This window comes from Chrysemys picta, chromosome 4, assembly GCF_011386835.1.
Source record: "Chrysemys picta bellii isolate R12L10 chromosome 4, ASM1138683v2, whole genome shotgun sequence".
NCBI lineage: Eukaryota > Metazoa > Chordata > Testudines > Emydidae > Chrysemys > Chrysemys picta.
In genome coordinates, this window is record NC_088794.1 from 76,242,055 (window position 1) to 76,259,798 (window position 17,744).

At 45.7% G+C, this 17,744-nt stretch overlaps 1 protein-coding gene across 4 annotated transcripts in view; it reads left to right on the plus strand.

The window, feature by feature from the left end:
* Positions 1 to 17,744, plus strand: part of IFTAP (intraflagellar transport associated protein) — a 71,698-nt gene that overhangs the window by 34,780 nt on the left and 19,174 nt on the right. For all 4 annotated transcript variants that reach the window (XM_005304510.4, XM_065592762.1, XM_042849178.2 and 1 more), the window contains 3 exons: positions 1,494 to 1,651; positions 2,658 to 2,729; positions 4,547 to 4,613. In XM_005304510.4, the coding sequence (XP_005304567.1) occupies positions 1,494 to 1,651; positions 2,658 to 2,729; positions 4,547 to 4,613 (297 nt within the window). The remainder of the gene's footprint in view (positions 1 to 1,493; positions 1,652 to 2,657; positions 2,730 to 4,546; positions 4,614 to 17,744) is intronic.

Genomic DNA, 17,744 nt, shown 5'->3' on the forward strand with positions numbered 1-17,744 from the left:
AGACAAGGATGAACATAGTAATTCCCAATTTAGCCTTAGGTGGGTGTCCAATACAGGGTAGAATGCTAACCTTGTCCCATGGGGTTCCTCAAGCATAATACCTGTGGTGTCTCTTCTAGTCTGTTCCTTTATGAGGGGGCTTGTAGATTGCTGTGGCCAGATCACAGTGCCTGAGATATGTCACTGGGGCCCCTCCACATTGTACCCCTGTTATCCAGTTATAGCATTTGCCTCCTGCCTTCTTCCTGCCAGCTGCTGCAGTGTGGGTGACAATAGGCTACAAGCCCACCCCAGAATCTCTTGTCTGTATGTCCTACGACCTAGACAGGCAGAGCTAACAGAAACATTGTCTATAAAGGTGCTTGAGTTCCCCAATCCTGTTGTCCTGGGAGACTTCAAACACCCACAGTAGCAATGACTCTGACGAAGAAACCTCAGAGCCGTATTTCTTCTCTAGCCACCATGGGATTCTCCCAGATGGTTTCCATATCCACATACATAAGAAGCTTGACCTGGCCTTCACTCTAGAGGAGGAGATAAGAGGTACAAGAGCTACTCCTATCTTGTATGGCAAGAAGATGCTCCCACAGTATAGGGATATGAAGGAGGAGAGGGAAGTTACTTAGTACAGTGGTTCTCAAACTAGGGCCGCTGCTCGTTCAGGGAAAGCCCCTGGCGGGCCAGGTCGGTTTGTTTACCAGCCACGTCTGCATGTTCGCCGCTCCAGGCCAATGCAGCCCTAGTTTGAGAACCACTGACTTAGTATATTGCGTGGGGGCTGGCCTTCTGGGTGCAGGGAGCAGCATGAAAAATGGCCAGTGGGATTTTGTGAATGCAGCTTCCACAGTTGTGCATGCAAATGTGTTAGATTATTGAAAGTAGACATATAGTTGCTGGAGTGTGTTCTGGTGTTGAGGAGCAGGAGTCACATTCTGGTGTAAATCTGACGTAACTCTATTGAATGCAGTTACTCCGGATTTTACTGGTATTACAGAAGATTCTGTTTCTGTCTGCACTGGTGTTTATTTGTCAACTGAGGGCACGTGCACAAGTGTGTGCCATTTTGCCAACCCGTGAACAAGTACCCCAAAGCATTTAAATGAAGAACAAAGTAGCAACCTTTATTAGGAACTGGGCTTTTGTCTTTCTGTTTTTCATTCATTGTGTTATTTTATCTAGTTTTCTGTTCAGCATATGAAACTGCATGACAGCAGTGAGTACTTGAAGAACAAGGGTAAAGGGGACTTACTGTGTTTTACATATACAAAATGTTTATTCAATTTTATGAAAAAGACCACACAATAGATACCATAAAACACATGCATGTATCTCAAGCTCCAAGTATGAATGGAAAATGACATTGAATAGACAAAAGAAGCAGTTATAGTAATAATGCTTGTTCCAACAAGATACAATGTGCATTTGTTATGCATCTTTCTTTTTTCTTGGAGGGTGTATTATGTTTTCTAATGCACTATGATTTCTCCCTGCAGAAGAGGTGAAAATGAAAAGCCGAGTATCTGAAATGGATTCCATAGAAAATACATTTTCAATGCTTGAGTTGTCAAACAGAAATAAACAGAATGTCTCTCCTGTAAGAAACAAAGAGCCATCAGTGTCTCTCTCATCACAGACTGTGGATGAAGACCAGGTAACGAGACTGGCATCAGTCCACAGAGGCAAACATTAAATTAAGGAGAAGACAGGCAAAAATATTCATGCATGGAGAGGAAGAGGCTCTAAAGGCCCTTAGAGATTGAAGCAGAGGAGATGCACTGGCTGAGTGATAGTGACTGAAGGCAGTATCTGATCTGAAGCAGATTCCGTAGAATCCTATGTAAGGTGTGGGGCACTTGAGAGGGAACACAAGAGGGGCACTTGAGGGGAACACACCAGCCATTTGCTGTACCTGTAGAGCAACTGTAGTATACAGGGATGGCCAGGCTCGTGCAGGGATCATAGTCCTGTGTGAATGAAACTCAGATAGGAGTTTTAAAAGAATCACAGTCTTTCAGATCCTTGTATAATACTACTGATAACAGAAACTTTGTGCTGTTTCTCTCACCAAGAATATGGTTCCATCTTTGGATAAACTGCCTTTCGGTCTCTTGTCTTAGCCACTTGGGAACTGGTTTTGTGCCTTGTAAAGCACGATGAGACCTCCACTATCTCTTAGTTAATAGAATATCCTAATATTTATCTTTGTTGCTATAGAACAAAAGTTTCAGACATGATTGCATGTTTTTGTCACATTAGTAGTTTAAGAAACAAATCCAGTAATAACTGGATGCACTGGAAACGTTGCTACAGCACAGAGCATTCGTAATGCAATGAATTGGCTGCTGTAACCTTTACACCTGCCTTTGGGAAAAGAACAGAGAGAACGACTGCCATTGAAAACATTGCTTCTGTTCTAAACACTGCTGTTGTGCTTATTTTGATTGCTCATTGTGTTTTTCCATTGGACCTAGTTTGGATATATTTAAGATGATATTCCCTATCCTCTGTTCAGAAACCATTTCATTCCCTCTTTTTTTCATTCCACATACATTTTAAAGGACCCACACATGCAGCCCTTTTGCAAGTGTAAATCAGTGGGAGCTTTGAATGCGATCTGTATTCTTGCTTCATTTTAATGCACGTAAATATCTTTGCAGATAATGATGGGTGAAGGCTGGAAAGTTGGCTGCTCTAACCAAGGTGACCTCAGTCTGGCAAGAAGAGTGAAGGTAAGATTTGCTTCAGTGCTTTTCAAGGTAGGAATTATAAGCAGAACACATCTAATCTCTGTCTCATGCACTGATTTACAAATTATTTTACTTGGGGTGGGGAAAGTGTCTGGAAACACAGTGTTTGCTTCCACGATCATTCTGAGGGAAGGAAGAACTCTAGCAGTACCATCTAACCAGTTTTTTTTCTGTTAACAAGTTTATACCTTTAATATGATATAAGAGTGTGCTCTTTGTAAGGGCTTAAATTGCAAGGGGCTGGTTGGAGGGATTGGTCTTGAACTGGATGAGATGATTAAATCTTTTGCAGCTCTAATTTCTCTGTGGTTCTGTGCTGTAAGCTCAGTGCAATATGGGCCAACTCTCCAACTCAGCAATGCTACTTCAAAGGAGCATAGTACAGCTGTGCTTCGTGTTTGCTCTGGTTTCCAGTTCACTTCCAGGTGTAGTTCAAGATGCTCATTTTGACCTACAAATCCCATTCTGGATTGTGTCTCCTCCCTTCTTTTAACCTAGGACCTGAGGTCAGTTGAGATGCTCTACCTGACAATCCCTCAATATGTCTGCAAGTTGGGGGAAAGGCATTCCCAATGGACAGTTTCTACTGTGAAGGTTACTCCCCACTTTGCTCCTACTGAGCTCAGATTCATTGACCTTCATCCTATGTTGCCAGGGCATTCCATTTTTCCAGGCTTTTTCTAAGGAGCTTGGTTGAGTGGAATGGGTGGGGAAGGTCTCAGTTTTTTAGCACGAGGTTGAGTCATTTTGAGATTTTTTTGTAATGTGTGTGTAACGACTAGACTGTTCATATGTTCAGAGTTGCAGATAGACACATTGTTTATTAGCATAGCATAGTTTTCTATATCTCCCCTCTAAGAAAAGCAAGTTCCAAGCCCAAGGAGGACAAGTTTCCTGTCATTTATCTTGTATATGTTATATATTTAATCAGTGAACTCATTTTATCATTTATAGACGCTTAGGAGGGAATTCTATTTTGAATGGTTAAGAAGGTCTCAAATGGGGCAGAGGACTTTTTCTGGCCCTCTACACCCATCAGTACAGAGGGTGAACTTAGTGAGTGAAATTTTGTCAGGTTTGAATATTTATAAAGTTGTGCCTGACCCTTATGTAGGCAACACTGGTGGGGAGAATCTTTGTGCCCCCTCCCACTATGCACCCATGGAGAATTTTAATGATAAAGCAATATTCTTACAAAGCACTTTAAATACGCTTAAGACATTTTTAAATGACCATTGTTGAGGCTAAAAAGAAATAACAAAAAAAATCCTGATTTAAGTCTGAAAAACATTCAAATAAGTTGTTTCTTTGCTTTTTTCACTTCAGCCAGCTTGAACAATAAAACTATAATGGTCAGTTTCTCTTTTGTTTAGAGTCAGTTTCACTTTCTGGGTCGCATGCAGTGGATTCCTAAGACTGCAGAGTAACATTTGTCTCTTACTCCATTTACAAAGAAAAATGTTTTTACATTGAAAACATTGCTATTCAAATTAGGCATACTAGAATTTATGAAATCTTTTTTTCTCCTCCCCAAAACCTGAAGTTGATACTAAACTATTTGTCAGTGTTTCTTTAACTACTTTTAAAAATACAGAAAGTATACCAAACATTTCTTTCTTTCAAATAATAATAATAATAATTTTAATAAACTTTCAAACTCCTGTAAAAGCTACAAAGGGAATGGAGAAACTGATGTCTACAGTCATAATTTTTGCTTTGCTCCAAGTTGTAGTGAGAACAATGGAAAGAATAGACTTAATTTTATTTGTTCAATCTTTTGGTTTTGGGTATTTTCACAGGTGGACAATTACTTGGAGTTGGAAGATTTTGACACAGATGATGAATTCGGTCAAGGGACATATAGTGGTATGTTTCTTTTCTTTCGCTCTTGTGATTGCTCTCTGTCCCTACCTCCAAATGTCTGAATTTTCCTTCCTCTTTAGATTCTGAATCAGGCTGTGGTTAGGAAAAAATAACTCACGCCTTCACTCTGGAAGTAAGTAACAGCCTAAGATTTATTATTTTGGCTACTGGTGAATGGTATTTTTTGATAACTGTTCCTGAATTTTTGTCCACACTTATTTTGTCCAGAAATCATTCTGATTTTTGCAAAATTTCTCAGCAAGGCTACCAAGAGATGCAGAATCCTGAAATTCTGTATGTTTTTACTGAGGAAAAACAATTTCACTCAAATGTGGACCCATGTTCACTATAAATATTTTGTTATAGTGTTAACATTTCACAAAGTTGGACCCATTTTGAATGTGTAGAGACATGCCCCACAAAATTGCAAATATTTCATTGCAGATATTTCATACACCTATAGTCATTTTAACTCCCTCCCCTCAAAAAAAATCCTACAGGTGCAATTCTGCCAGAGTCTATCCTAGATACTTGTGTGTCCCCCACCACCCACCATTACCACTGTGCTTCAGAGCACCGTACACAGTCTTTAACATACAGTATTTATCCTCACAACACACCTGTGATATAGGAAAGTGCAGATGGGAAACTGAGGCACAGATAGACTACGCAGCAATTAAACACTCGTGGCTGGCCCAGGCCAGTTGACTCAGGCTCATGTGGCTGTAAAATTGCTGTGTATAGATGTTAAGGTTTGGGCTGAAGCCTGAGTTCTGGGGCCACAAGAGGGAGGAGGGTCGCAGAACCCAGACTCCATCCCAAGCCCGAACATCAACAATTGTTTAGCCCTGCAGCCTGAGCCCTGTGCGCCTGAGTCAGCTGACCCCAAGCCAGCTGTGTCTATTCAACGGCTCTTTTATTCCAGCGTAGGGGTACCTTACGTATCTTGCCTAAGATCACAACAAGAATCTGTGGTCGAGTATGGAATTGAATGGAGGGTTCTGAGTCCACAGTGAGTGCTCTAACTGCTTGACTACCCTTCACTTCTCTGTGTGTACAGAACTTCCATTGAAGCCAGAGGGCCTGCAGGAGAATATTCAAAGTCTGGCTTTAATTTGCAGAAGAAAGCAAATAGAGAGTTAATGTTTCGTCCTTCACCCCTGGCATTTCAGAACACAGGCTATGAGATTGCACTCCTATATTAGGCCCGGACAACAAAGGTTTCTATTCAGTGTGATGGTCCTTAGTTTCCTCATTTTCCCCTTTATAGATTTCCAGGACTCAAGTCTGAATATACCTCTCAAATTCTAAGTATAGCTGTTAAAGAATTAAGGGTTCCATAGGTGCAGTGAGTTTACTCTATAGGTTGCCTTTTGACTGGAAACCTGAATTCAGATCTGGTTTATATCACTAGTAAAATGAATTAAATGATCTTAATCTAATCCATAGTGAACACCTGTTCTTATTTCAGAACAGGCGACAAGGTGATAGGTCTGAAATAATTGGCAGTAGGGCTGTTGATTAATCGCAGTTAACTCACGCACTGTTAAACAATAGAATACTAATTGAAATGTATTAAATATTTTGGGATGTTTTTCTACATTTTTAAATATATTGATTTCTATTACAACACAGAATACAAAGTGTACAGTGCTCACTTTATATTATTATTTTTTATTACAAATATTTACACTGTAAATATGATAAACAAAAGAAATAGTATTTTTCAATTCATCTCATACAAGTACTGTGGTGCAATCTCTTTATCGTGAAAGTGGAACTTACAAATATAGATTTTTTTTTGTTACATGACTGCACTCAAAAACAAAACAATGTAAAATTTTAGAGCCTACAAATCCACTCAGTCCTACCTCTTATTCAGCCAATCGCTAAGACAAACATGTTTATTTACATTTATGGGAGTTACTGCTGCCTGTGTCTTATTTACAATGTCATCTAAAAGTGAGAACAGGCTTTCATATGGAACTTTTGTAGCTGGCGTTGCAAGGTATGCCCCTTCCATGCTTTGGCTACCATTCCATAGAACATGCTTCCATGCTGATGAGGCTTGTTAAAAAAATAATGTGTTAATTAAATTTGTGACTGAACTCCTTGGGGGAGGATTGTATGTCTCCTGTTCTGTTTTCTGCATTCTGCCATATATTTCATGCTATAGCAGTCTCAGATGATGACCTAGCACGTTTGTTTTAAAAAACACTTTCACTGCAGATTTGACAAAACATAAAGAAGGTACCAATGTGAGATTTCTAAAAATAGCTACAGCACTTGACCCAAGGTTTAAGAATCTGAAGTGCTATCCAAAATCTGAGAGGGACGAGGTATGGAGCATGCTTTCAGAAGTCTTAAAAGAGCAACGCTCAGATGCGGAAACTACAGAACTCAAACCACCAAAAAGAAAATCAACCTTCTGCTGGGGGCATCTGACTCAGATGATGAAAATGACCATGTGTCGATCTGCTCTGCTTTGGATCGTTATCAAGCAGAACCCATCATCAGCATGGACATGTGTCCTCTGGAATGGTGGTTGAAGCATAAAGGGACATATGAATCTTTAGTGCATGTAAATACCTTGCAATGCCGGCTACAATAGTGCCATCTGAATGCCTCATCTCACTTTAAGGTGATGTTGTAAACAAGAAGTGGGCAGCTTTATCTCCTGCAACTTTTAACCAAACATGTTTGTCTGAGCGATTGGCTGAAGTAGGAATGGGTAGACTTGTAGGCTGTAAAATTTTACATTGTTTTATTTTTGAATGCAGTTATTTTTTTGTACATAATTCTACATTTGTAAGTTCAACTTTCATGATAAAGAGATCACACTACAGTACTTGTATTAGGTGAATTGAAAAATACTATTTCTTTTGTTTTTTATAGTGCAAATATTTGTAATAAAAAATAAATATAAAGTGAGCACTGTACACTTTGTATTCGGTGTTGTAATTGAAATCAATACATTTGAAAATGTAGAAAACATCCAAAAATATTTAAGTAAATGGTATTCCATTATTGCTTAACAGCGCTATTAATCGCACGATTAATCGTGATTAATTTTTTTAATTGCTTGACAGCCCTAATTGGCAGTTCTCACTCATGGCAGGTCCAGCACTAGAATAGCACAGATGATGGTCAGGAGTGAAGAGCACTGGCAAAGGTGTCTAATAGCTTACACGGCAGCTTCCCACACTTGCCTAGCTGTATGATGCACTATCAGTCATTTTTGTGAGCATTAATATTAATCACATACATTTAAAAACACCAAGTTAAACAGATTGCATTTAAAGAGGTTGAAAACTACAAAAATGATCAAATATAGATTTATGGTAGGAATGCAAACCATATTGGATTAATCTGGCAATTGCTGCTTTTATGGGTGATTATAAAATAATCGTAACGTTCTACCTTCACTACTGCAGATTATCACTGAGCCAACTACTATCCTTTTACGTGACACTTGATTTGGTTTGCAATAGCTTCTCTCCTCGGCCTGTCCCATGAGAAAACCTTCATTGCACAATACTCCTTAATGCAGGAGTAATCCTCATCAACTCTCAACAATCTACAGTGTACATAACAACACTAAGGGTTTATATAGAGTATTATAGCCTTGAAAGCGCTGCACAGATATGAACTAATTCCTCATAATCCCCTGTGAATAAGGTAAATAGCATCCAAAGTTACAGATGGGGAAACCGAGGCATGGGAGTTAGCTTTATATTGCCTATGGCAACAGTGGAGACAGTTGCAAAGCTGAGATAGAATTCAGGAGTTCTGGGCTCCTGGTCCAGTGCTCTGACTACTAGACCTCACTGACTAGTTTGTATCTTGTATGGTAAAACCATCGTAATAAGCCTAATGAGAATGAAGGTACTGTCCTCTATACTGTAGAATACACACCTGTAAAAAGTGTAAATCTTAAAAAAAATATTAATGAACACAAGCATAATTGATCACAGGTGTTAAAATGTCCCAGTTAAACTAATATTTTTTTAGGGTGTGACCTGGAGGAAATCACTCTCTTTTCTTTCCTTTTTTAAATTCTGTCCAACTAACCTGTCCTTTCAGGGCCGGGTGTAGCTGCTGCTTCTGAACAAAAGAATTCATAGAAATACAATTGTCTCTATAAATCAGCTGGCCAATATACAAATAAACTGTAGTTATTTTAGTTAGACAGCAGTCTTGCAACTGAAAGCCTGGAACTAGTCTTTGAATTGTGGGACTTTGGCATAATAACTCTAGTTAGCCATGCAAATCTGATTCCCCAAACCATAGCTTTAACCCACTGTGTACAGACAGCACGTGCATGGAGGGCCATTTAATCTCTCTCTTTCTCATTAAATTTAATCTGTGACTGTAAGTAGCTTAAGGCAACAATACAAAGGATCAGAAATTCTCATGGGACATGGAGAAATACCTGGTTTCCACACTGTGGCAGTATGATTCATTTTACATCTAAGCTTTTTTCAAGAGTGTTGACAAATCATTTTCTGCACTGCTCCAAGAATGACTTCTCTAAGTAAAATGTAAAATAAAAAATAAATCCTATATGCATAACATCTATAAAAATCTCAAAATGTGTTAAGGACACAAGTACATATAAATGCAAAATGATTCTGAGTGCTGGGTGAGGGGAACAGCATCAGAAATAATACCACTTAGCACTTATTTTGCACTTTTCATCTGTAGATCTCAAATGCTTAATCATTTCCCCCATTTTACCGATGGGGAAATTGAAGCACAAAGAGGGGCTTGAAAGATTTGTCCAAAGTCACTAGCAGAGTTGCAAACAGAACCCTCCTGACTTCCAGTTTTAGGGCCTTTTCATGGACCTACCATCTCCCAGTTAAGCTTAAGCTTTCAATATATAACCTCCTGATTTTTAAGGGTTCATAACTTCATGGTAAAAATGCCCTCCAAATACGAGCTCATTGGGACTTGGCATTCTGTAAAAGACAGTCACTGTCACTTCCAAAACCTCTTTTAAAGGTGATGTGCAAAAGAACTAAAGTAAAATGGTGCCTACACACAGAGACATATTCAGATAATTCCAAGAGATAATAAAAGAGCTATGATAGATAAAATTTGGGTTTAAAGAGATTTTATTGCATGTTGTGATGTCCCACTCCCCAGGGCTCACTATCTTTTAAAATCTCCATGGAAAATTAGTGACTAGGACAAACAGATTTCCTTGTAATAAGTGAATCAGGGCACATATATGGAAATATTATCTTTTCATTGCTAAGGGCAACTCTCAGGTTCTGAGGCCTGAGCTAACACTGCTTCAAATAATTCTTGGCAGTGCAGATTATAATGGTTCTGAGGAACCATTTTGATTTACTGGGGGAATGTTCCACGTACTGGGATGGGGAACCTAGTTTGTGACTCATCTAGAGCTTGATCTTACCCCATTGAAGTAAATGGGAGTTTTATCACTGACTTAAGTGAGAGCAGGATCAGGCCTTAAATACAATGATACCAGTACGAGAGGCCTGTCAATGGGGCTGCTTGTGTGAGTAAAGGTTTGCAATATTGGGCCTTAAGACCAGCACCGAAGAAGAATACACTATCCTGTTGAAACTGCAGTGTAAATGCAGAATGGAGTAATTTTCTAAGGCCCCAGTTCAGCACACCATCCTTATTCAGCAAATCACCTAAGTATGTGCTTAAGCAAGGAATTTTCTGAATAGGGATGGATGTAAGCATTTTACAAAATGGGGCCTACTGGTCTAATTGTGATACACTCATACTGAGTAGTACCTTCCTCCACAAATAGTTCCATTGGAATCAATGTAATTGAAGAGTAACAAACTATTCTTCTTCGAGTGCTTGCTCATATCCATTCCATTAGGTGTGTGCGCGCCGCGTGCACGATCGTCGGAAGATTTTTACCCTAGCAACACCGGCGGGTCGGCTGTGGAGCCCCCTAGAGTGGCGCCTTCATGGCGCTGAATATATACCCCAGCCGACCCGGCGCCCCCTCAGTTCCTTCTTACCGCCCCTGACGGTCGTTGGAACTGTGGCGCGCTGCTTAGCTGTTCTCCACTCTCCCTAGCTTATATTGTTGTATCATAGTTATAGTTATAGTTATAGTTCTAGTGTTTGTAGTAAATTAGTTAAGTAGTTTTAAAGTTGTTCTAAGTAGTCCAGGGGATTAAGGGGGTCGTCTCCCCCCTTTCTCCCCCGGCCGCGGGGCCGGGCTCATGCCCAACGCTCCCGGCTTCAAGCTGTGCGCCTCCTGCGCTAAGCCTATGCCCACGAGCGACCCGCACGACTCCTGTCTGAAGTGCCTGGGAGAGTCCCACCAAACAGATAAGTGCAAGATCTGTAAGGCCTTCCGACCAAGGACCAAGAAGGAGCGGGACTTTCGGCTCAGGCAACTCCTGATGGAGGCGGCACTTAGCCCGGACACTCCTTCCACGGGCAAGGCCCCGGCGCCTAGCACCTCGGTGCGCAGTGCCCCGGCGGCACCGGCTATGACGACCACGCGAGTGGCGTCAGACAAGCCTCCCCGGCACCGGACCTCGTCGGCACCGCAAGCACAGCAAGTGCCTCGGCGCCGGTCATTATCCCCGGGGCATAAAAAAGCCCATAAGACGGGGACATCCGTGCCGAAGACGCCGGCTCCCCCAGTGCCGGGGGTAGAGCCGCGTCCGCCGGTGGAGCAACGAAAACAGGTGCCTCCAGCACCGTCGACTCCGGCGCCGAGGCCGTTGAGTCCGGTGCAAATAGCGTCTCCTCCCAGGCCGGCGGTGATACAGTGTCTCCCGTCGACTCCAGAGACCTTCGCGGCGGCGAGAGACTTAATAGCTCTCACGGAGCCGGCACCGCCTCAACCACCGGCACCGACTGCACCGTTGACGCGCACGGTCCAGTCGAGGGGGAAACCTGCCTTGATGCGCCCGCCATCACAAGGGCTGGAACCTCGGCACCGATCCAGGTCCCGAAGCAGGTCCCCACGCCGCTCGCAGTCCCGGCACCGAACATCGTCTCGGCACCGGTCGTACTCGCGGCCAAGATCTTCTTCGCGGCACCGCTCTTCGTCTCGGCACCGATATGATCGTCGGCACCGATCAACGTCGAGACGTAGCTCTCGGCACCGCTACGGTCGACGCTCGACGTCGAGGGGTCGCTCCCGGCACCGGGCATACTCCAGGTCCTCGTCGAGGTCCAGATCCGACTCCCGGCACCGACGAGGTCATCGGCACCGGTCGCGGTCCCGGCACCGATCGCCGGCACCGCGCAGAGATAGATCATCTCCGGACCGGCACCGTGCACCGCAGCCCACGGGGATCGTTTCATCTCTCTCGGCACCGCCATGGCCGTCAAGATCGGTGTCTCGCTCCTCGGAGGACCTGTCGAGATCGGCATACCCCCCTCAAGGGCAAGCCGAGGAACGAAACTTGGGCCATTGGCAGGAGATGGCAGAGGACCACTCTCATGGTCCATCTCACTGGTCGTTTTGGACCCCGTGGGCGTACCACCAGGAGCAAGGGGCTCCAATACCATCGACCTCTCGCTCGGGTCACTCGGTCAGAAGGGCCCCAGAATCCACCATCTCTCGGCCTCCGCCAGGAGGCATGGAGGCTTCCGTGTCCACGCCACCCGACACCATGGACCCAAGTGCAGGTGATGCTCCGGCCCAAGAGCAGGGAGATCACGACCCCCCCTTGGATCCGGTACCACCGGAGGCATCCTCTTCCTCCTCTCCGGATGAGGCAGTGGCGGGCACTTCATGTACGGGTCCCCCTCCGATAGATCTTCGGGCTCACCAGGATCTCCTGCGTAGGATGGCCCGTAATATGGACCTGCAGGCGGAGGAGATAGTGGAGGTGCACGACCCGATCGTGAATATCCTTGGAGCGGATGCCCCATCGAGGGTGGCGTTACCCCTGATCCGCACGATCCAAACGAATGCGGATACGATATGGCAAACTCCTGCCTCTATTCCACCCACAGCGAGAGGGGTGGAAAGGAAATACTTTGTCCCGTCTAAGGACTATGGGTACTTGTATACCCACCCCCAGCCGTGTTCACTGGTGGTAGAATCAGTGAATGCACGAGAGCGCCACGGCCAGCAGGCTGCAGCGCCTAAATCAAAAGAGGCTAAGCGGCTCGATCTGTTTGGCCGTAAGGTTTACTCAGCCGGAGGGCTACAACTTAGAGCGGCGAACCAACAGGCGCTACTGAGCCGCTACAATTTCAACTCCTGGAACTCTATGGGGAAGTTTAAGGAGTTGATTCCCCAAGAGTCCAGGGAAGAGTTTGGAGCCATGGTAGAGGAGGGCAAGAAGGTGGCTCGGACCTCCTTGCAGGCCTCCTTGGACATTGCAGACTCAGCTGCGAGAACCCTGGCTTCGGGTATCGCTATGCGCAGGATCTCCTGGCTTCAGGTTTCGGGTTTGCCTCCGGAACTGCAGCAAACCCTACAAGATCTGCCCTTTGAGGGTCATGGATTGTTCTCGGATAAGACGGACTCTCGCCTGCAGAGCCTCAAGGACTCGAGAACAATCATGCGCTCCCTGGGGATGCATGTTGTGGGCCCTCAGCGCAGGCCATTTAGGCCGCAGCCTCAGCGCTTCTACCCCCCCCCCCGCCTCGTCAGAGACAGGACTCGGCCCGGAGGCGAGGGCGAGGTGGTAGAAGAAGGTGGACCGGCCCTCAACCTGGTCAGAACCAGGGGCCACCTAGACCACCTTCAGGCCCCAGGCAGAACTTTTGAAGGTGCGGTCGAGGACGGCGCCCCAGTCATCTCCCAGGATCCAGCCCCCTCCTTTCGGGATCGCCTCTCCCACTTCCACCGTGCTTGGTCCCTTATAACTTCGGACCGTTGGGTCCTCCGCACGGTGGACAGGGGATACGCTATCCAGTTCTCTTCTATTCCCCCCTCTTCCCCCCCTTCCCCGTCCCTCTTCAGGGACCCTTCTCACGAGCAACTTCTTATACAGGAAGTTTCTACGCTCCTCGCTATGGGGGCCATAGAGGAGGTTCCAGTGGAATTAAGGGGCAGGGGATTTTATTCCCGCTACTTCCTCATTCCCAAGTCCAAAGGAGGTCTGCGACCCATCTTGGACTTGCGCGGACTCAACAAATTCGTAGTAAAGTTGAAGTTCCGCATGGTCTCTTTGGGAGCCATTATCCCTTCCCTCGATCCTGGAGACTGGTTCGCCGCCCTCGACATGAAAGACGCATACTTTCACATTGCTATTTACCCGCCTCACAGACGTTTCCTGCGATTCGTGGTAAACAGGGTGCATTACCAATTTGCAGTCCTTCCCTTCGGCCTATCCTCAGCCCCAAGAGTGTTCACGAAATGTATGGCTGTCGTGGCAGCGTACCTTCGTCGGCAAGGGATACAGGTGTTCCCGTACCTAGACGACTGGCTGGTACGCGGTCGCACCAAAGAACAAGTTCGCGATCACGTCCACATAATAGTGCGCACATTCAACAAGTTGGGTATCCTACTCAACAAAGACAAATCCACTCTAGAACCTACCCAGAGAATAGAATTCATCGGTGCGGTTCTAGACTCCAGACGCGCACAAGCCATCCTGCCAGACAATCGCTTTTGCACCATCGCGAGCCTCATCCAAGGACTCAAAGCCTTCCCAACTACCACGGTGAGGTCGTGCCTTACTCTGCTGGGTCACATGGCTTCCTGCACGTACGTAACCAGGCATGCCAGACTTCGGCTTCGCCCACTCCAGACCTGGGTGTCATCAATATACCGCCCACATCGGGACAGCCTGAATATGGTGGTCACAATCCCGAACTCGGTCCTGACCTCCCTCACATGGTGGCTAGATCACAGTGTGGTTTGCGAAGGGATGCCGTTTCACGCCCCACAACCCTCTCTGCACCTGGTCACGGACGCTTCTTCTTTGGGTTGGGGCGCCCATCTCAACGAGCACCATACCCAGGGCCTGTGGACTGCATCCCAGCTAGCCCTGCACATCAATGTTCGGGAACTGATGGCGGTGCGCCTGGCGTGCCAGGCATTTCTCAACCTCCTACGTGGTCGCTGCGTGTTAGTTCTCATCGACAACACCACGGCCATGTTTTACATAAACAAGCAGGGAGGAGCACGTTCGTCAATTCTATGCCAGGAGGCCATTCGCCTGTGGGACTTCTGCATCGCCCACTCAATCCTTCTCACGGCATCGTTCCTCCCTGGAGTCCAGAACACTCTGGCGGACCGACTCAGCAGGTCCTTTCAAACACACGAGTGGTCTATCCGTCCGGACATCATACATTCCGTTTTCCAGAAGTGGGGGTTTCCCCAGATAGACCTGTTTGCATCTCGAGACAACAGGAAGTGTCACGTGTTCTGCTCCCTGCAAGGTCGAGCCCCGGGCTCCCTCTCGGACGCGTTTCTCCTTCCCTGGAAGGACCACCTGTTTTATGCCTTCCCTCCGTTTCCTCTGGTCCACAAGGTACTGCTCAAGTTGCGCAGAGACCAGGCACAGGTGATTCTGATCGCCCCAGCGTGGCCGAGACAACATTGGTACACCACGCTGTTGGAACTCTCGGTTCGGACACCGATCCCGCTTCCATTATGCCCGGATCTCATTTCTCAGGACCACGGTCGCCTGCGTCACCCCGACCTGCAATCACTCCACCTCACGGCATGGCTGCTCCATGGTTCACCCAGGCAGAGCAACAGTGCTCACACTCTGTCCAACAGATTCTGCTGAGCAGTAGGAAGCCCTCAACACGGACCACATACTTGGCCAAGTGGAAGCGATTCTCCTGTTGGTGCGAACAACGAGCCACGTCCCCGTTGCACGCATCTATCCCTCTCATTTTGGAATATCTCCTCTCCCTAAAACAGCAAGGGTTGGCGATATCTTCAATTAGAGTTCACCTGGCCGCTATATCGGCCTTTCATCCAGGGGAACTCGCGTCCTCGGTATTCTCTAACCCGATGGTCGTTAGATTCCTCAAGGGCTTAGACCGGATGTACCCACAACAACGTCAACCCGTTCCGACATGGGACCTCAACCTGGTTCTTTCCAAGCTCACAGGTCATCCATTCGAGCCACTGGCCACCTGTTCACTTTTGTACCTATCCTGGAAGACAGCCTTCCTCGTAGCCATCACCTCAGCAAGGCGCGTTTCTGAACTCAGGGCGCTTACATCCGAGCCCCCTTACACAGTTTTCCACAAGGATAAAGTGCAGCTTCGTCCACATCCTGCCTTTCTCCCTAAGGTGGTTTCTCCATTTCATATCAACCAGGATATATTTCTCCCGGTCTTTCACCCTAAACCACATGCTACTCGCCAGGATCAACGTTTGCATTCTCTGGACGTACGCAGGGCCCTGGCCTTCTACATTGACCGCACAAGGCCCTTTAGAAAGACGACGCAACTCTTCGTTGCAGTGGCCGACCGAATGAAAGGCTCACCGGTCTCCTCACAACGCCTATCCTCCTGGATTACGTCTTGCATCCGGACTTGCTATGACCTGGCAGGTGTCTCAGCACCGCACCTCACCGCTCACTCCACGAGGGCCCAAGCTTCCTCGACGGCTTTCCTGGCGCAAGTTCCGATCCAGGACATTTGTAGAGCTGCGGTTTGGTCATCAGTCCACACATTTACAGCTCACTATGCACTAGTGCAGCAGTCCAGGGACGATGCTGCCTTCGGATCAGCGGTTTTGCACACAGCAATGTCTCACTCCGACCCCACCACCTAAGTTGGGCTTGGGAGTCACCTAATGGAATGGATATGAGCAAGCACTCGAAGAAGAAAAGACGGTTACTCACCGTTGTAACTGTTGTTCTTCGAGATGTGTTGCTCATATCCATTCCAAACCCGCCCCCCGTCCCCACTGTCGGAGTAGCCGGCAAGAAGGAACTGAGGGGGCGCCGGGTCGGCTGGGGTATATATTCAGCGCCATGAAGGCGCCACTCTAGGGGGCTCCACAGCCGACCCGCCGGTGTTGCTAGGGTAAAAATCTTCTGACGATCGTGCACGCGGCGCGCACACACCTAATGGAATGGATATGAGCAACACATCTCGAAGAACAACAGTTACAACGGTGAGTAACCGTCTTTTCCACATGGCTAAAGGTATCACAACCTAGCACTAAGCTGGTTTAGGACCACAGGACACTATGGACCTGATATTCAAAGGTGCTGAATACCCACAACTCCAGCTGAAGACAATGAGGGCAGTAGGTGCTCAGTACCTCTGAAAAATCAGGCCCGATATCATCAGTTAACAACCACTTTAATATGTTTTTCTGTGGGTGAAAAGGATCATTACCCATTATTTTGCGTAATCCATGCTTCCTTGTTTACATTTTGAACCTATATTTACATGCAATAAAACAGCTTGGAGAATCAGATTCAGAGTAAGTTCTGTGAGTTTTTTTTAATACTAGGAAAAAAAAATCCATGAATAGCTTGTTGTTCCCAGCCTCTGCAACCTAGTTTTAGCACTGCTTCAAGACAGTTTCACAAGAGGTAGCTCTTTAGGGCTGACAACCTGACACTTGAGAATCAGAGATGATAGGAAAATTGAGCTTTTAAGCTTTCTATTTATTTACCAAACCTCCTGACACCCCCTAGCAATTTTTTTTTGTCAGATGAGTTCTGAAAGTGGTAACCTACTTGGGTCCACTATAGTTAGGCATGGTGGGTTGTATTGAAGGTATACAGTCAAGACTTTGAATTTCTTCACACTTGTGAGTTCAAACCAGGTCCATAACATTAGCATTAGGTTTTTTTTAAGTTTAATTAATATGTCAGTGCTACATAACTACCTAAGAAACTGGCTCATTTAACAGTGTTCACTGATTTAGTAACCACTTGCTGCTGATCCATCATAACACCAAAGACTAAAGATAAGAGAATTGCTCAGTTTCCAAATCTGCCCTGCTGTGCTGTGCTAGAATCCCAGGATTTCACAACCACCTCATCCAGAAAGGTGATTCTCCATAGTATTAAGAAGTGCATTCCAAATCCTTCTTGCTTTTCTGATATCAGTACCTCCTCAATTATCTCAATCTATATGATGTCATTGGCAGTGTCCAAGGCGATTCTGTTGCTAATTAATCACCACCAGTGACAATGTAATTAGCAGCTTAATTAGGATCATCATCTTCCACTAGTGCTG